The sequence below is a fragment of the Pezoporus flaviventris genome, unplaced genomic scaffold, assembly GCF_033815535.1.
Source record: "Pezoporus flaviventris isolate CSIRO_AGI_PZ_B2104156 unplaced genomic scaffold, CSIRO_AGI_Pfla_v1 ptg000032l, whole genome shotgun sequence".
Classification (NCBI taxonomy): Eukaryota; Metazoa; Chordata; class Aves; order Psittaciformes; family Psittacidae; genus Pezoporus; species Pezoporus flaviventris.
This window is the reverse complement of record NW_026892580.1, coordinates 1-21051: the sequence shown is the minus strand read 5'-3', so window position 1 is coordinate 21051 and position 21051 is coordinate 1. Positions and strand designations below refer to the sequence as shown.

At 57.6% G+C, this 21051-nt stretch overlaps 1 protein-coding gene across 1 annotated transcript in view; it reads right to left on the bottom strand.

Moving 5' to 3' along the window:
* LOC133273554 (tenascin-X-like) overlaps positions 1–14502 on the bottom strand; it is a gene marked incomplete at its 3' end in the record, with an annotated part of 34719 nt that extends 20217 nt beyond the window's left edge. The window contains exons 1-7 of the mRNA XM_061461854.1: positions 14345–14502; positions 12189–12292; positions 9935–10047; positions 6342–6495; positions 2161–2934; positions 1995–2084; positions 278–571 (exon numbers count right to left, since the gene is read on the bottom strand). Coding sequence (XP_061317838.1) covers positions 278–571; positions 1995–2084; positions 2161–2934; positions 6342–6495; positions 9935–10047; positions 12189–12292; positions 14345–14502 — 1687 coding nt within the window. The remainder of the gene's footprint in view (positions 1–277; positions 572–1994; positions 2085–2160; positions 2935–6341; positions 6496–9934; positions 10048–12188; positions 12293–14344) is intronic.
* Between the last annotated feature and the right edge of the window lie 6549 nt (positions 14503–21051).

The following is a 21051-nucleotide window of genomic DNA, read 5'->3' as shown; positions in this document are numbered from 1 at the left end:
GTGGCTAATGACCATCTGCATGACCATCCATGCAGCCAGCCAGCCACTCCCAATCATACATCACCCAACTACCCACCGCACAATCATCCAAACCCATCACTCATCCAATATTCCTGCCTTCCATGTCAATATCCCACCGTTCCTCTTACCTCACATGTTCCCACCTCCCCAAACACAGGGAGAGATATTCCTCCCATATCCCTCAGTCTCAAGGGACCTTCCAAGGCTCTTTAGCTTCCCTATACCTACTGCCTGCACAGGACAGGGATGTCCTCACCTGTAATGGTGTCGGTGGAGATGACACCAACCCGCTTCCGTCCCCACACACCGTACAGGTTGAACTTGTAGCGTCGTGACGGGGACAGCCCTGACACTGTGACCGTGCGGGAGCCACCATCAACTGCAAGTGCCTGAGGTTGGCCTTGAGCATCCCGGTACTGCACTGTGAAGGAGTCAAAGGTGCCCTCAGGGACGCTCCACTCCAGCTGCACGGAGCTGGGGGTGACGTTGGAGACCCTGAGCTCGCCCAGGCGCGGCTTGGTTGGTGTCTCCTCCGATGGTGGGGCCGGCTCTGCTGTGGGATGGTCGATGAAGAATGTGAACATCCACCCACCCCTGCATCCTTCAGCATTGGTCCATCCCCAGGTCTGCTCATGCACCCTCCAATGCCAGCACCCGTCCATCCTTCCATTGATACAAGTGGGTCATGGTGCCACCCATCCAACTGTCCATTCCTGCTGGTGTTTGTCCTTTGTTCCTTAATTATCTGTCCTTTCATGTAACCAATACAGAATTCCAGGTTTCTGTCCATTGAATGACCTGGTTTTCCAGTCAGTTCTCCTTCCATCAGCCTTTGAATCAACCCACCCAGTTTCCAACTTGCCATCCACCTACCCAACCATCCATCCCTCTTTGAATCCATCCAGCCATCACCCAACCACCCGTCCATTCCTCTATCCATCCACCCATTCACCACCTCCTCCACATATTCAACTTCCCATAGAATCATGGAATGGTTTGGGTTGGAAGGGTTCTCTTAAAGCTTATCCAGTTCCAACTTCCACCGTGGACAGGGACACCTTCCACTAGAGCAGGTTACTCAAAACCCTGCTTATACAACCCATTCCAATGTCTCACCACTCTCACAGTGAAGAACTCTCCAATCTCCCATCAAACTCTTCCCTCTTCCAGTTGGAAGCTGTTACTCCTTGTCCCACCCCTATACGCTGCTTTAGAAGCAGCTCTCCAGGTTTCCTGCAGCCCCTTTAGGCACTGGAGATGTTCTAAGGTCTCCTCTTAAGGAGCTTTCTCTTTTCCAGGGTGACCCAGCCCAGCTCTCTCATCCTGGCTCCAGAGGAGAGCTGCTCCAGCCCTCAAAGTGTCTCCATGGCCTCCTCTGGACACACACCAACAGCTCCGTGTCCATCTTGTGTCTTTCATATATATCCATCATCCATCCATCCATCATCAATCCATTCATCCATCCATCCATTCATCTTTTATCCATCCATCCATCACCCATCCATCCATCCATCACCCATCCATGCATCCATCCATCCGTCCATGCATCCATCCATCCGTCCATGCGTGCATCCATGCATCCATGCATCAATCCATTCATCCATCCATCCATTCATCTTCCATCCATCCATCACCCATCCATGCATCCATCATCAATCCATGCATCCATGCATCCATCCATGAATGCATCCATCTATCCATCCATCCATCCATCCATCCATCCATTCATCTTCCATCCATCCATCCATCTTCCATCCATCCATCCCTCATCCATGCGTGCATCCATCCATCCATGCATGCACCCATGCATGCATCCATGCATCCATCCATTCATGCACCCATCCATTCACCCATCCATCCATCCATCCTTCCCTCCCTCCATCCACCCGTCCCACCACCACCAACTTGTCTCCCAAGAGCAGCTCAGCCTGGACACCCGAGTCTCCCTCATTGTCCCCATGGACACTTGGTACCTTCTTTGGCCGGGGCTCCTTGGGGCTCCGTCGGCTCCATCTCGTACATCTGCTCCCAGCCCAGCGGCGGCTCCTCGGTGCCTCCCACCCCTGCAGCAGGGTTGCAGCGGGTGGTTATGGGGTGCCCCCGTTCCCCCCTGTGCCTGTCTCCGTTCCCATCACCCACCTGCTGTCACCAGGAACGTGTAGGACTTGGAGACGTGGCCCCGCACCAGCCCGTGCACCTCCACCCGGTACCTGGCCCCCGGCACCAGCCCCGGCACCCGCGCCAGCGCCGCGTCCCCCGGCACCCGCAGCTCCCCCTCGGCCCCCTCGGGCTCTTCCAGGAGCCGGTACCGGATCACCACGGTCTCCGCGTGGCCCCGCAGCCCCTCCAGGTCCACCAGAGCCTCCCCGGCAGCCCCCGGCATCAAGTGGGGCTTGGGATGGGGCAGCTGCTGCAGGAGCTGGTGCCGGAGCGCGGCCGGGCTGCGGCGCAGGAGGTACGAGAGGATGGCCCTGGCCACCGCGGGCACCGTCTGGTTGCCCCGCAGGGGGAAGTTGGTGGCCCGGAGGTGGCTCTCCAGGCGCTGCAGCAAGGAGCCGTTGTAGGAGGCAAGCTTGGCCCCCAGGTCATGCAGGGATGGGCCCCCAGGGAGCCCTGGGGACCACGGGGCTGGAGGTGACACGGGGGCCTGTGGTAGCGCTGGGGACTCCGGGGACACTGGGGCCGATGGGGACCCCGGTGACCTCGCAGATGCTGGGGACCCTCGAGGCACTGGGGCCGCTGGAAGCCTTGGCGATGCTGGCAGGGACCCCAAAGACCCCGGTGAGGCCAAGGGTGCATCCGGTGACGCCGGTGAGCCCGGGGATGCTGCTGGCGCCGGGGACCTCGGGGTTGGCGGGGACGCAATCGGTGGCACCGGGGACCCTCCGTGACGGGGCAGGGTCTGGGCAAGCTCTGTGAGAGCAAAGAGGGGACATGGGGATGGGAGGGCACGGAGGGGTACGGGGACAGACGGATGCATGGGGGCAGACCCATGGGGGCAGAATGGAGACAAACGGGGACAGATGGGAGACATCCGGATGCAGCAAGAGAGGGATGGAGGGGGAAGCAGCAGGAGATGTGGGGACACGTGGAGACATGAGGACGTATGCACCCATAGGGACAGAGGAGCCCGTGGGGACACACAGACCCATGGGGACAGAGGGGCCAGCGGGGTCACATGCAGCCATGGGGACACACAAGCCCATGGGGACGCAGGGACCCATGGGACAGACAGCAGGGACCCGCCGAGCCATTGGGACACATGGACATGTGGGGACAGACAGAGGCGGCTGCACCTCCTATCCCATCCCTCTCCCATCCCTGTCCCCATTCCTATCCCTGTCCCCATCCCTGTCCCCATCCCTGTCCCCACCCCTGTCCCCATCCCTGTCCCCACCCCTGTCCCCATCCCTGTCCCCATCCCTGTCACCACCCCTGTCCCTATCCCTGTCCCTATCCCTGTCCCCATCCCTGTCACCATCCCTGTCCCCACCCCTGTCCCCATCCCTGTCCCTATCCCTGTCCCCATCCCTGTCCCCATCCCTGTCACCACCCCTGTCCCTATCCCTGTCCCCACCCCTGTCCCCATCCCTGTCCCCACCCCTGTCCCCATCCCTGTCCCTATCCCTGTCCCCACCCCTGTCCCCATCCCTGTCCCCACCCCTGTCCCCATCCCTGTCCCTATCCCTGTCCCCATCCCTGTCCCCATCCCTGTCACCACCCCTGTCCCTATCCCTGTCCCCATCCCTGTCACCATCCCTGTCCCCACCCCTGTCCCTATCCCTGTCACCATCCCTGTCACCACCCCTGTCCCTAACCCTGTCACCATCCCTGTCCCTATCCCTGTTCTCGTCCCTGTCCCCATCCCTGTCCCTATCCCTGTCCCCATCCCTGTCACCATCCCTGTCACCATCCCTGTCCCTATCCCTGTTCTCATCCCTGTCCCCATCCCTGTCCCATCCCTGTCCCATCCCTGTCCCCATCCCCATCCCCATCCCCATCCCCATCCCCATGCTGCTGCCACCCCATACCCCCCATGTCCCCATGACTGTTGTCATCGCCTGCTCCCCCCACAGTGATCCCCCAATGTCCCCGTGTCCCCATATCCCAGTGTCCCAATGTCCCCCGTGTCCCAAATATCCCCATGTCAGCCTGTCCCCATGTTCCCACATCCCCATATCCCCATGTTTTAACATCCCCATATCCCCATGTCCCCCTGTCCCCATGTCCCCATATCCCCATGTCCCCATATCCCTGTATCCCTGTATCCTCATATCTCAATATCCCCATGTCCCATATCCCCACATCCCTATATCCCTCTATCCCCATCTCTCCATGTCCCTATATCCCTGTACCCTATATCTCAGTACCCCCATGTCCCCATATCCCCATGTCCCTATATCCCCATATCCCTCTATCCCCATGCCCCCATATCCCCATGTCCCCCATATCTCCATATCCTCATGTCCCCATATCCCCACAACCCCATGTCCCCATATACCCAGATCCCATTGTCACCACATCCCATTGTCCCCCATTGTCCCCATTGTCCCCTATGTCTCCACATCCCCACATCCCATTGCTCCATGTCCCACTGTCCCCACATCCCATTGTCCCCACATCCCATTGTCCGCCCATTGTCCCCATTGTTCCCCAAATCCCATTGTCCCCCATTGTTCCCCACATATCATTGTCTCCCATTGTTCCCCACATCCCATTGTCCCCATTGTCTCCATTGTCCCCACTGTGTTCCCATTGTCCCCATTGTCCCCCATTGTGTCCCCATTGTCCCAATTGTCCCTATTGTGTCCCCATTGTCCTCCACTATCCCCATTGTCCCCATTGTCCACATTGTTCCTCACACCCCATTGTCCCCTTTGTCCCCCATTGTCCCCATTGTCTCCATTGTTCCCATTGTCCCCCATTGTTCCTCACACCCCATTGTCCCCATTGTGTTCCCATTGTCCCCCATTGTCCCCCCATTGTCCCCATTGTCCCAATTGTCCCTATTGTGTCCCCATTGTCCCCCATTGTCCCCATTGTCCACCACACCCCGTTGTCCCCATTGTCCCCATTGTTCCCCACACCCCATTGTCCCATCATTGTCCCCACCATCCCCATTGACCCCACTGTCCCCATTGTCCCCAAGTGTCCCCATTCTCCCCATTGTCCCCCATTCTCCCCTTTGTCCCCATTGCCCCATTGTCCCCCAGTGTCCCCATTGTCCCCATTGCCCTCCATTGTCCCCATTGTCTCCCCATTGTCCCCCACATCCCATTGTCCCCATTGTCTCCCCATTGTCCCACGTTGTCCCGCATTGTCCCCACTGTCCCCCATTGTCCCCATTGTCCCCATTGCCCCCCATTGCCCCCCATTGCGCCCCACTGTCCCCATTGTCCCCATTCTCCCCACTGTCCCCATTGTCCCCATTGCCCCCGTTGTCCCCATTGTTCCCCACACCCCATTGTCCCCCCATTGTCCCCACTATCCCCATTGACCCCACTGCCCCCATTGTCCCCATTGTCCCAACTGCCCCCATTGCCCCCATTGTCCCCCAGTGTCCCCATTCACCCCATTGTCCCCATTGTCCCCACATCTCATTGCCCCCCCATTGTCCCCATTGTCCCCCATTGTCCCCATTGTTCCCCACATCCCATTGTCCCCATTGCCCCCCATTGTGTCCCCATTGTTCCTCACACCCCATTGTCCCTATTGTCTCCCCATTGCCCCCCATTGTCCCCATTGTTCCTCACACCTCATTGTCCCCCACACCCCATTGTCTCCCCATTGCTCCCCATTGTGTCCCCATTATTCCTCACACCCCATTGTCCCCATTGTCCCCATTGTCTCCCCATTGTCCCCATTGTCCCCATTTTCCCCCATTGTCCCCATTGTCCTCCATTATCCCCATTGTCCCCATTGTCCGCATTGTTCCTCACACCCCATTGCCCCTGTTGTCCCCATTGTCACCATTGTTCCCATTGTCCCCCATTGTTCCTCACACCCCATTGTCCCCATTGTTCCTCACACCCCATTGTCCCCATTGTCCCCATTGTTCCTCACACCCCATTGTCCCCATTGTCCCCATTGTTCCTCACACCCCATTGTCCCCATTGTCCCCATTGTTCCTCACACCCCATTGTCCCCATTGTCCCCACTGTTCCTCACACCCCATTGTCCCCATTGTCCCCATTGTCCCCCTTATCCCCCATTGTCCCCATTGTCCCCATTGTCCCCATTGTCCCCATTGTCCCCATTGTCTCCCCATTGTCCCCATTGTCTCCCCATTGTCCCCATTGTCTCCATTGTGCCCCACTCACGGGTTCGCAGGCGCAGGGTCCCCGCTGGGCCCAGCTCCCCCCGTGTCCTCGCCTGCACGCGGAGCTCGAAGCTGCTGCCGGGCTCCAGCCCCGAGGCCTCGAACGTGAGCGCGGAGCCGGGCAGGTCCTGGGAGAGCGCGGAGCCGGGGTCGTCCTGGGGACAGGGGGAGCCATGGGGGGGGTTAATGGGGGGTAATGGGCGATAATGGGGTGTAATGGGGTGCTAATGGGGTGCTAATGGGGTGTAATGGGGGGTAATGGGGTGTAATGGGGTGTAATGGGGTGTAATGGGGGATAATGGGGTGTAATGGGGGATAATGGGGGTGTAATGGGTTGTTAATGGGATGTAATGGGGGATAATGGGGGTGTAATGGGGGTGTAATGGGGCGTAATGGGCGATAATGGGGTGTAATGGGGTGTAATGGTGTGTTAATGGGGGATAATGGGGGTGTAATGGGGTGTAATGGGGTGTTAATGGGGTGTAATGGGCGATAATGGGGTGTAATGGGGTGTTAATGGGGTGTAATGGGGTGTTAATGGGGTGTGATGGGCGATAATGGGGTGTAATGGGGTGTTAATGGGGTGTAATGGGCGATAATGGGGTGTAATGGGGTGTTAATAGGGTGTAATGGGGTGTAATGGGGTGTTAATGGGGTGTAATGGGCGATAATGGGGTGTAATGGGGTGTTAATGGGGTGTAATGGGGGATAATGGGGGTGTAATGGGGTGTTAATGGGGTGTAATAGGGGGTAATGGGGTGTAATGGGGGATAATGGGGTGTAATGGGGTGTTAATAGGGTGTAATGGGGTGTTAATGGGGGATAATGGGGGTGTAATGGGGTGTAACGGGGTTGTAAGGGGGTGTTAATGGTGTGTAATGGGGTGTAATGGGGTGTTAATGGGGTGTAATGGGGAGTTAATGGAGTGTAATGGGGTGTAATGGGGTTGTAATGGGGGATAATGTGTGGTAATGGGATGCAATGGGGTGGTAATGGGGTGTAATGGGGGATAATGGGGTGTTTATGGGGTGTAATGGTGGTGTAATGGGGTGTAATGGTGTTAATGGGGGTTACTGGGGTGTACTGGGGGTGTAATGGGGTGTAATGGGGGTACTGGGGTGTAATGGGGTGTTAATGGGGTGCAATGGGGTGTTAATGGGGCATTAATGGGGTGTAATGGTGGTGTAGTGGGGGGTGGTACTGGAGTGTAATGGCGGTGTAATGGGGTGTTAATGGGGTGTAATGGGGTGTTAATGGGGCATTAATGGGGTGTAACGGTGGTGTAGTGGGGGGTGGTACTGGAGTGTAATGGCGGTGTAATGGGGTGTTAATGGGGTGTAATGGAGTGTAATGAGGAATAAGGGGGTGTAATGGGGTTTAATGGCGGTACTGGGGTGTAATGGGGGTGTAACGGGGTGTTAATGGGGTGCAATGGGGTGTTAATGGGGTGTAATGGCGTGTTAATGTGGTGTAATGGTGGTGCAGGGGTGGTAATGGGATGTAATAGGGGCGTAACGGGGTGTTAATGGGGTGTAATGGGGTGCAAGGGGGTGTAAGGGGGTGTAATGTAGTGTAATGGGGTGTAATGGGGATGTAATGGGGTGTAATGGGGGGCTATGGAGGTGTCATGGGGTGCAATGAGGGTATAATGGGGGTACAATAGGAGTGTAGTGTGGGTGTAATGGGGTTTAGTGGGGGTGTAATGGGGGTGTAATGGGGTTTATTGGGGTGTAATGGGGATGAAACGGGGGTGCAGTGGGAGTGCTCTGGGGGCTCACTGGGGATGCACTGGGAACACTGGGGGTGCGCTGGGCGTGCACTGGGGATGTGATGGGATGCACTGGGGGTGCACTGGAGGAGCAATGGGGGTGCACTGGGGGTGCACTGGAGGTGCAATGGGGGTGCAATGGGGGTGCAATGGGGGTGCACTGGGGGTGCAAAGGGGGTGCAATGGAGATGCACTGGAGGTGCAATGGGGGTGCAATGGAGAGGCAATGGGGGTGCAATGGGGGTGCAATGGAGAGGCAATGGGGGTGCAATGGGGATACAATGGAGATGCAATGGGGATGCAATGGGGGTGCAATGGGGATGCACTGGGGGTGCAATGGAGATGCAATGGGGATGCAATGGGGGTGCAATGGAGATGCAATGGGGATGCAATAGGGGTGCAATGGAGATGCAATGGGGGTGCAATGGGGGTGCAATGGGGGTGCAATGGGGGTGCAATGGAGATGCAATGGGGGGCAATGGGGATGCACTGGGGATGCAATAGTGGTGCGCTGGGGATTCAATAGGGGTGCAATGGGGATGTACTGGAGATGCAATGGGGATGCAATAGGGGTGCAATGGGGATGCAATGGGGGTGCAATAGGGGTGCAATGGGGATGCACTGGGGATGCACTGGGGATGCAATAGGGGTGCAATGGGGGTGCAATGGGGATGCAATGGGGGTGCAATGGGGGTGCAATGGAGATGCTATGGGGATGCAATGCGGATGCTCTGGGGATGCAATAGGGGTGCAATGGGGTTGCAATAGGGGTGCAATAGAGATGCAATGGGGGTGCAATGGGGATGCAATGGGGGTGCAATAGGGGTGCAATGGGGATGCACTGGGGATGCACTGGGGATGCAATGGAGATGCTATGGGGATGCAATGCGGATGCTCTGGGGATGCAATAGGGGTGCAATGGGGATGCAATGGGGGTGCAATAGGGGTGCAATAGAGATGCAATGGGGTTGCAATGGGGATGCACTGGGGATGCAATGGGGGTGCAATGGAGATGCAATGCGGATGCAATGCGGATGCACTGGGGATGCAATAGGGGTGCACTGGGGATGCAATAGGGGTGCAATGGGGATGCAATAGGGGTGCAATGGGGATGCACTAGGGATGCGATGGGGGTGCAATGGAGATGCTATGGGGATGCAATGCGGGTGCAATAGGGATGCAATGGGGATGCAATGGGGATGCACTGGGGGTGCACTGTGGGTGCACTGGGGGTGCACTGGGGATGCAATAGGCGTGCAATGAAGATGCAATGGGGATGCACTGGGGTGCAATGGGGATGCAATAGGGGTGCAATGGAGATACAATAGGGGTGCCACGGGGATGCAATGCGGATGTAATGGGGATGCAATAGGGGTGCAATGGGGATGCATTGGGGATGTGATGGGATGCAATAGGGGTGCAATGGGGATGCATTAGGGATGTGATGGGATGCAATAGGGGTGCAATGGAGATGCAATGGGGGTGCAATGGGGATGTGATGGGGATGCAATAGGGGTGCAATGGGGATGCAATGGGGGTGCAATGGGGTGCAATGGAGATGCAATAGGGGTGCAATAGGGGTGCACTGGGGATGCAATGGGGATGCACTGGGGGTGCACTGGGGGTGCACTGAGGACGCACTGGGGAGCCCTGGCGCACGTCCCCCATGCAGACTTGGGGGGCCAAGGTGTCCTTAGATCGCCCCAGTGCCCATTGGGGCACCTTAAGGTCTCCCCCTGGTCCAGCAGCAGGGCCCATGGGTGCCACCCTGCACCCACAACCCTGGGGGTCCCCGTCCCCCCCCCCCCCCCCAATCCCCAACTCACCAGCGGCACCAGGGACACCCGGTACCCGTCCACCGGCAACGTCGGGGGGGGCCACGACACCCGCAAGGAAGAGGGGGTGCGGGAGAGCAAGCGGGGCCTCACCGAGGGGGGGGCTGTGGGGCGGGGGGGGGACATGGATCATTATGGGGGGCAGAAAAGGGGGGACAGGCACGGGATGGGGGCATTGAGGGATGGGGGCACCCATGGGATGAGGGCATTGAGGGATGGGGGCACCAATGGGATGGGGGCATTATGAGATGGGGGCACCCATGGGATGGGGGCATTATGAGATGGGGGCACCCATGGGATGGGGCATTGAGGGATGGGGGCACCCATGGGATGGGGGCATTGAGGGATGGGGGCACCCATGGGATGGGGCATTGAGGGATGGGGGCACCCATGGGATGGGGGCATTGAGGGATGGGGGCACCCATGGGATGGGGGCATTGAGGGATGGGGGCACCCATGGGATGGGGGCATTGAGGGATGGGGGCACCCATGGGATGGGGCATTGAGGGATGGGGGCACCCATGGGATGGGGCATTATGGGATGGGGGCACCCATGGGATGGGGGCATTATGGGATGGGGGCACCCTGGGAACACCCATGGGACGGGGGCACCCATGGGATGGGGGCATTATAGGATGGGGGCACCCTGGGAACACCCATGGGATGGGGGCACCCATGGGATGGGGGCATTATGGGATGGGGGCACCCATGGGATGGGGGCATTGAGGGATGGGGGCACCCATGGGATGGGGCATTGAGGGATGGGGGCACCAATGGGATGGGGGCATTATGAGATGGGGGCACCCATGGGATGGGGCATTGAGGGATGGGGGCACCCATGGGATGGGGGCATTGAGGGATGGGGGCACCCATGGGATGGGGCATTGAGGGATGGGGGCACCCATGGGATGGGGGCATTGAGGGATGGGGGCACCCATGGGATGGGGCATTGAGGGATGGGGGCACCCATGGGATGGGGCATTATGGGATGGGGGCACCCATGGGATGGGGGCATTATGGGATGGGGGCACCCTGGGAGCACCCATGGGATGGGGGCACCCATGGGATGGGGGCATTGTGGGATGGGGGCACCCGGGTACACCAATGGTATGGGGGCACCCATGGGATGGGGCATTATGGGATGTGCGATGGGGCATTATGGGATGGGGGCATTATGGGATGGGGCACTATATGATGGGGACACCCATGGGATGGGGTATTATGGGATGGGGGCGTTTTGGGATGGGACACTATGGGATGGGGTATTATGGGATGGGGACACCCATGGGATGGGGACATTATGGGATGGGGCATTATGGGATGGGGGCACCCATGGGATGGGGGCATTGAGGGATGGGGGCACCCATGGGATAGAGCATTATGGGATGGGAACACCGATGGGATGGTGGCATTATGGGATGGGGACACCCATGGGATGGGGGCATTATGAGATGGGAACATGCATGGGATGAGGGCATTATGGGATGGGGGTATTATGGGATGGGGGCATTGAGGGATTGGGGCACCCAATGACACCCATGGGATGGGGGCATTATGGGATGGCGACACTGGTGGGATGGGGCATTATGGGATGGGGCATTATGGGATGGGGACCCCCATGGGATGGCGACACTGGTGGGATGGGGCATTATGGGATGGGGGCATTATGGGATGGGGGCATTATGGGATGGCGACACTGATGGGATGGGATATTATGGGATGGGGCATTATGGGATGGGGGCACCCAAGGGATGGGGGCATTATGGGTTGGGGGCATTATAGGATGGCAACACTGATGGGATGGGGCATTATGGGATGGGGGCATTATCGGATGGCGACACTGATGGGATGGGGTATTATGGTATGGGGCATTATGGGAATGGGCCTTATGGGATGGGGGCATTATGGGATGGGGTATTATGGGCTGGGGCATTATGGGATGGGGACACCCATGGGATGGGGGCATTATGGGATGGCGACACTGATGGGATGGGGGCATTATGGGATGGGGGCATTATGGGAATGGGGTATTATGGGCTGGGGCATTATGGGATGGGGACACCCATGGGATGGGGGCATTATGGGATGGCAACACTGATGGGATGGGGCATTATGGGATGGGGGCATTATCGGATGGGGGCATTATGGGATGGCAACACTGATGGGATGGGGCATTATGGGATGGCGACATTATGGGATGGGGACCCCCCCGTTGTGTAGGGGGGGTTGGACGCGGCTCTCGCACCGTGGGCGCAGGCGGTGCCGGGGCCGCAGCCGCGGGTGCCGCAGTCGGGGCCGCTGAACCCGGGGAAGCATCGGCAGAGCCCGGAGCGGCAGCGGCCTTGGTCACTGCAACCCCCGGGGCATGGGGGGGGAGGGGAGGGGGGGTCCGGGGGGGGAGGGGAGGGGGGGGAGGGGCAGGAGCAGCCGTCAGCAGCGCTTGGGGGGCAGAGCTGGCGAGAGAGAGTGCGGCCTATGGGGGGGGAGGGGGAAAGGGTCACAGCGGAGAGATGGGGAACACAGAGACAGGGCCCATAATAACCACAGAGCCCATAATAACCACAGAGCCCATAATAACCACAGAGCCCATAATAACCACACAGCCATTATAACTGCAGACACTGTAATAACCCCGGACCCCATATCCCACACATCCCACCACCCCCCACCCCCTACTCCCTACCCCATCCCCCCTCCCCCCACACCCCCCCCCACACACCCCATACCCCACACACCATATCCCATATCCAATTGACCCCATGTCCCACACCCCACACCCCAATTCCCATACCCCATCCCACATCCCCCCCACCCACACCCCATCCCCCCATACCTCATACCCCATACCCCATTCCACATCCCCCATACCCCACATCCCATTCCACATCCCCCATACCCCACACCCCACACCTCATACCCCATATCCCATATCCAACAAACCAAACCCCATCCCCCACATCCCACATCCCATAATAACCCCACACCCCCACACCTCATACCCCATATCCCATACCCCATCCCCCACCCCCACACCTCACACCCCATATCCCATATCCAACACCCCATCCCCCACATCCCATACCCCATACCCTATACCCCACACCCCATATCCCATATCCCATATCCAACTCCCCATCCCCCACACCCCATACCCTACACCCCATCCCCCATCCCCCATACCCCACACCCCATATCCCACACCCCACACCCCATCCCCCGCACCCCACACCCCATCCCCCACATCCCACACCCCACACCCCATACCCCACACCCCATACCCTACACCCCATATCCCATATCCAACACCCCACATTCCACACCCCATACCCCATATCCTACACCCCACACCCCATATCCCATATCCCATACCCCATTCACCACACCCCACACCCCACACCCCATATCCCATATCCCATACCCCATCCACCACACCCCACACCCCATACCCCATATCCCATATCCCATACCCCATCCACCACACCCCACACCCCATACCCCATATCCCATATCCAACACCCCAAACCCCATCCCCCACACCCCACATCCCATAATAACCCCACACTCCACACCTCATACCTCATATCCCATACTGCATCCCCCACACCCCATACCCTACACCCCATACCCCATACCCCACAACCCACATCCCACACGCCATCCCCACACCCCACACCCCATATCCAACTCCCCATCCCCCACATCCCATACCCTACACCCCATCCCCCATACCCCACACCCCATATCCCATACCCCACACCCTATCCCCCACAGCCCACACCCCATGTCCCATACCCCCTACCCCATACCCCATCCCACATCCCCCATACCCCACATCCACACTCCATCCCCCCCACCCCACACCCCACACCTCATACCCCATACCCCATCCCCCATACCCCACATCCCATACCCCACACCCCATGTCCCATACCCCATACCCCACACCCCACACCTCATACCCCATACCCCATATCCCATACCCCACACCTCATACCCCATACCCCATATCCCATACCCCACACCCCATACCCCATACCCCATACCCCATACCCCATATCCCATACCCCACACCCCATATCCCATACCCCACACCCCACACCCCACACCTCATACCCCATACCCCATATCCCATACCCCACACCTCATACCCCATACCCCATATCCCATACCCCACACCCCATACCCCATACCCCATACCCCATACCCCATATCCCATACCCCACACCCCATATCCCATACCCCACACCCCATACCCCACACCCCATGTCCCATACCCCATACCCCACCCCCCATATCCCATCCCCCATCCCCCCCCCCCCCATCCTCCCCCCCCCCCACCCCATAGTACCCCCCCCATCCCCGTTACCGGTGCCCTCCTGGGGCCCGCCGCTCCCCCCGCACGCTCCCTGCAGCTCCCGCACCCTCCGCTCCAGCTCCCGCAGCCGCTCCAGGAGCTCCCCCAGGGCCGGGGCACAGCCGGGAGCGGGGCCGGGGCGGGGGGGGGTCCCCAAAGACCCCCCCAGGGCCATCGCCAGCAGCAGGAACAGAGCCGGGGCCATCGGCCTGGGGGGGGGACATGGACATGGGGGGGGTACAGTGGGGACATGGGGGGGACATTGGGGACGTGGGGGGACATTGGGGACATGGGGGGGACATGGACATGGGGGGGGGTACAGTGGGGACATGGGGGGGACATTGGGGACATGGGGGGGGGTACAGTGGGGACATGGGGGGGACATTGGGGACATGGGGGGACATTGGGGACATGGGCATGGGGGGGACAGTGACACACAGTGGGGGGGGGACGACACACAGAGCCCACCCACAGCCCCACATGTGCCCAGTGCCACCAGTGACTCCAGTCACACTGCAACCAGTCACACCAGTAACACCAGTACCACCTCCAGTACCACCAGTGACTCCAGTCACACTGCAACCAGTCACACCAGTAACACCAGTGCCACCTCCAGCGCTACCAGTGACTCCAGTCACACTGCAACCAGTCACACCAGTAACACCAGTGCCACCAGTGCCACCTCCAGTGCCACCAGTGACTCCAGTCACACTGCATCCAGTCACACCAGTAACACCAGTGCCCCCAGTGTCTCCAGTCACACTGAATCCAGTCACACCAGTACCACCAGTGCCACCTCAAGTGCCACCAGTGACTCCAGTCACACTGCATCCAGTCACACCAGTAACACCAGTGCCCCCAGTGTCTCCAGTCACACTGAATCCAGTCACAGCAGTACCACCAGTGCCACCTCAAGTGCCACCAGTGACTCCAGTCACACTGCATCCAGTCACACCAGTGCCACCAGTGCCACCAGTACCACCTCCAGTGCTACCAGTGCCTCCAGTAACCCTGCATTGAGTCACACCAATACCACCATTGCCACCAGTACCACCTCCAGTACCACCAGTGACTCCAGTCACACTGCATCCAGTCACACCAGTACCCCCAGTGCCACCTCCAGTACCACCAGTGACTCCAGTCACACTGCAACCAGTCACACCAGTACCACCAGTGCCACCAGTACCACCTCCAGTGCCTCCAGTGACTCCAGTCACCCTGCATCCAGTCACACCAGTAACACCGGTGCCCCCAGTGACTCCAGTCACACGGCATCCAGTCACACCAGTACCACCAGTACCACCTCCAGTGCCCCCAGTGACTCCAGTCACACTGCATCCAGTCACACCAGTAACACCAGTGCCACCTCCAGTGCCCCCAGTGACTCCAGTCACACTGCATCCAGTCACACCAGTAACACCGGTGCCCCCAGTGACTCCAGTCACACTGCATCCAGTCACACCAGTACCCCCAGTGCTACCTCCAGTGCCCCCAGTGACTCCAGTCACCCTGCATCCAGTCACACCAGTAACACCAGTGCCACCAGTACCACCTCCAGTGCCTCCAGTGACTTCAGTCACCCTGCATCCAGTCACACCAGTACCACCGGTGCCCCCAGTGACTCCAGTCACACTGCATCCAGTCACACCAGTAACACCAGTGCCACCTCAAGTGCCCCCAGTGACTCCAGTCACACTGCACCCAGTCACACCAGTACCACCAGTACCACCTCCAGTGCCTCCAGTGACTCCAGTCACCCTGCATCCAGTCAAACCAGTAACACCAGTAACAACTCCAGCACCACCAGTGATTCTAGCAGCACCAGCAACAGTGGCACCAGGAACACCAGTGACTCCAGTAACAGTGGCACCAGCGCTCCCAACCCCCTCCAGTCCCCTCCAGTGACACCAGTAACACATCAGTCATACCAGTGACACCAGTTAACATACCAGTAACACCAGTCACACCAGTAACACACCGGTGACACGAGTAGCAGCAATCACACAAGTAACACACCGGTCACACCAGTAACACACCAGTAACACCAGTGACACCAGTAGCACACCAGTGACACCAGTAACACCAGTGACACCAGTAACACCAGTAACACCAGTGACACCAGTAGCACACCAGTCACACCAGTAACACCAGTGACACCAGTAGCACGCCAGTCACACCAGTAACTGCAGTCACACCAGTAACACCAGTGACACCAGTAGCACACCAGTCACACCAGTAACACCAGTGACACCAGTAGCACACCAGTGACACCAGTAACACCAGTGACACCAGTACCACACCAGTGACACCAGTAACACCAGTGACACCAGTAGCACACCAGTCACACCAGTAACACCAGTGACACCAGTAGCACAACAGTCACACCAGTAGCACACCAGTCACACCAGTAACACCAGTGACACCAGTAGCACACCAGTCACACCAGTAACACCAGTGACACCAGTAGCACAACAGTCACACCAGTAGCACACCAGTGACACCAGTGACACCAGTAGCACACCAGTGACACCAGTAACACCAGTGACACCAGTAGCACACCAGTGACACCAGTAACACCAGTGACACCAGTAGCACACCAGTGACACCAGTAACACCAGTGACACCAGTAGCACACCAGTCACACCAGTAACACCAGTGACACCAGTAGCACACCAGTGACACCAGTAACACCAGTGACACCAGTAGCACACCAGTCACACCAGTAACACCAGTGACACCAGTAGCACACCAGTGACACCAGTAACACCAGTGACACCAGTAGCACACCAGTCACACCAGTAACACCAGCAGCACCAGTAAAAGCAGCCCCAGCCCCACAAGTACCTCCAGCAGCAGCAGCAGCAGCAGTGCTCCCAGTGCTCCCAGTGCTCCCAGTGCTCCCAGTGCCCGGCCCCACCCCTCCCCCCTGTTTACAGCTGCTGTTGCTGCAGCAACAAAACATCTGGGCGGGAGCCGCCAGATGTGGAGAGGCTGCTGGGGGGGAGGGGTGGGGGGAATAACACCAGGGATGTGACACAGAGATAACAACCCGTGATACCAGTGAGACACCAGTGATACCAGTGATACCAGTGATACCAGTGAGACACCAGTGATACCAGTGATACCAGTGATACCAGTGAGAAACCAGTGATAACAACCAGTGATACCAGTGAGACACCAGTGATAACACCAGCGATACCAGTGAGACACCAGTGATACCAGTAAGACAGCAGTGATAACAACCAGTGATACCAGTGAGACACCAGCGATAACACCAGCGATACCAGTGAGACACCAGTGATACCAGTGAGACACCGGTAAGACACCAGTGATACACCAGTGAGACACCAGTGAGACACCAGTGATAACCAGTGTTACACCAGTGATACCAGTGACACCAGTGTTACACCAGTGATACACCAGTGTTACACCATTGATACCCCAGTGATACACCAGTGAGACACCAGTGATACATCAGTGATAACCAGTGTTACACCAGTGAGACACCAGTGATACCAGTGATACCAGTGAGACACCAGTGAGACACCAGTGATACACCAGTGACTCCGGTGAGACACCAGTGATATATCAGTGATAACCAGTGTTACACCAGTGATACACCAGTGATACCAGTGTTACACCAGTGAGACACCAGTGATACCAGTGATACCAGTGAGACACCAGTGAGACACCAGTGATACACCAGTGATACCAGTGTTACACCAGTGAGACACCAGTGATACCAGGGAGACACCAGTGAGACACCAGTGAGACACCAGTGATACCAGTGAGACACCAGTGACACCAGTGAGACACCAGAGATACACCAGTGTTACACCAGTGATACACCAGTGATACCAGTGTTACACCAGTGAGACACCAGTGATACCAGGGAGACACCAGTGAGACACCAGTGATACACCAGTGACTCCGGTGAGACACCAGTGATATATCAGTGATAACCAGTGTTACACCAGTGATACACCAGTGACACCAGTGTTACACCAGTGAGACACCAGTGACACATCAGTCATAACCAGTGTTACACCAGTGATACCAGTGATAAACCAGTGAGACACCAGTGAGACACCAGTGACTCCAGTGAGACACCAGTGATATATCAGTGATAACCAGTATTACACCAGTGATACACCAGTGATACCAGTGAGACACCAGTGACACCAGGGAGACACCAGGGAGACACCAGGGAGACACCAGTGATACCAGTGAGACACCAGTGATACGCCAGTGAGACACCAGTGAGACACCAGTGAGACACCAGTGATATACACCACTGATACCAGTGAGACACCAGTGATACACCAGTGATACCAGTGAGACAACAGTGACACCAGTGAGAAACCAGTGATACACCAGTGATACCAGTGAGACACCAGTGATACCTCAGTGATAACAGTGATACCCCAGTGTTACACCAGTGATACCCCATTGATACCCGTGATACACCAGTGATACCCCAGTGATACCAGTGATAACACCAGTGTTACACCAGTGACACCAGTGACACCAGTGATACACCAGTGAGACACCAGTGAGACACCAGTGAGACACCAGTGAGACACCAGTGAGACACCAGTGATACACCAGTGATACCAGTGTTACACCAGTGACACACCAGTGAGACACCAGTGATACACCAGTGATACCAGTGATACCAGTGTTACACCAGTGACACACCAGTGAGACAACAGTGATACACCATTGTTACACCAGTGGTACACCAGTGATACAACAGTGATACACCATTGTTATACCAGTGAGACAACAGTGATACCAGTGAGACACCAGTGATACCTCAGTGATAACAGTGATACCCCATTGATACCCGTGATACACCAGTGATACCCCAGTGATACCAGTGATAACACCAGTGTTACACCAGTGACACCAGTGATACCAGTGAGACACCAGTGAGAAACCAGTGAGACACCAGTGATACCGGTGATACACCAGTGATACCAGTGATACACCAGTGAGACACCAGTGATACACCAGTGAGACACCAGTGTTACACCAGTGACACCAGTGATACCAGTGAGACACCAGTGAGACACCAGTGAGACACCCGTGTTACACCAGTGACACCAGTGACACCAGTGATACACCAGTGAGACACCAGTGAGACACCAGTGAGACACCAGTGATACCAGTGAGACACCAGTGATACCCCAGGGATACCAGTGAGACACCAGTGAGACACCAGTGAGACACCCGTGTTACACCAGTGACACCAGTGAGACACCAGTGATACACCAGTGAGACACCAGTGAGACACCAGTGAGACACCAGTGATACCAGTGAGACACCATTGAGACACCAGTGAGACACCAGTGATACCAGTGAGACACCGGTGATACCCCAGTGATACCAGTGAGACACCAGTGATACACCAGTGATACACCAGTGAGACACCAGTGAGACACCAGTGATACCAGTGAGACACCAGTGAGACACCAGTGAGACACCAGTGATACCAGTGAGACACCGGTGATACCCCAGTGATACCAGTGAGACACCAGTGAGACACCAGTGACATCAGTGACACGTGCTTTGCATCTCCCAGTGACACCAGTAACCCTGGTCTATGTGTGCGTCAGTCTATGGGTCACTGTGTGGGTCAATGTGTAGGTCATTGTGTGGGCTAGTGTAGGTCTATGCGTTTGTCAATGTGTGGGTCAATGTGTGGGTCAGTCTATGGGTCTATGTACAGGTCTATGTGTGGGTCAGTCTATGGGTCCCATGTGTGGGTCAGTCTGTGGGTCAGTCTGCGGGTCAGTCTGTGGGTCCATGTGTGGGTCAGTCTGTGGGTCCATGTGTGGGTCAGTCTGTGGGTCAGTCTGTGGGTCCATGTGTGGGTCAGTCTATGGGTCAGTCTGTGGGTCCATGTGTGGGTCAGTCTGTGGGTCCATGTGTGGGTCAGTCTATGGGTCCATGTGTGGGTCCATGTGTGGGTCAGTCTGTGGGTCCATGTGTGGGTCAGTCTGTGGGTCCATATGTGGGTCAGTCTGTGGGTCCATGTGTGGGTCCATGTGTGGGTCAGTCTATGGGTCCATGTGTGGGTCCATGTGTGGGTCCATGTGTGGGTCAGTCTGAGGTCCCATGTGGGTCCATGTGTGGGTCAGTCTGTGGGTCCATGTGTGGGTCAGTCTATGGGTCCATGTGTGGGTCCATGTGTGGGTCAGTCTGTGGGTCCATGTGTGGGTCAGTGTGGGGTCAGTTCTGTGGGTCCATGTTTTGTCCTTGTGGGTCGGGCCATGTGTGGGTCCATGTGTGGGTCCATGTGTGGGTCAGTCTATGGGTCCATGTGTGGGTCCATGTGTGGGTCAGTCTGTGGGTCCATGTGTGGGTCCATGTGTGGGTCAGTCTGTGGGTCCATGTGTGGGTCCATGTGTGGGTCAGTCTGTGGGTCCATGTGTGGGTCCATGTGTGGGTCAGTCTGTGGGTCCATGTGTGGGTCAGTCTGTGGGTCCATGTGTGGGTCCATGTGTGGGTCAGTCTGTGGGTCCATGTGTGGGTCCATGTGTGGGTCCATGCGTGTTCCTATGGGGCCCTGCTGTGGGTCCCTGGCTGGGTGGGGCCATGACTCACCTCCCCCCCACCCCCGCTGCTGTTGTTTTCGCTGCAGGACACTGGGGGGGGGGGGGGAGGGGCGCACAATGTGGGGGCAGGAGCAGGGTCACTTGGGGGGCGGGGAGGGGGATGTGGGGGCAGGGGGAGGCCGTGGGGGAGGAGA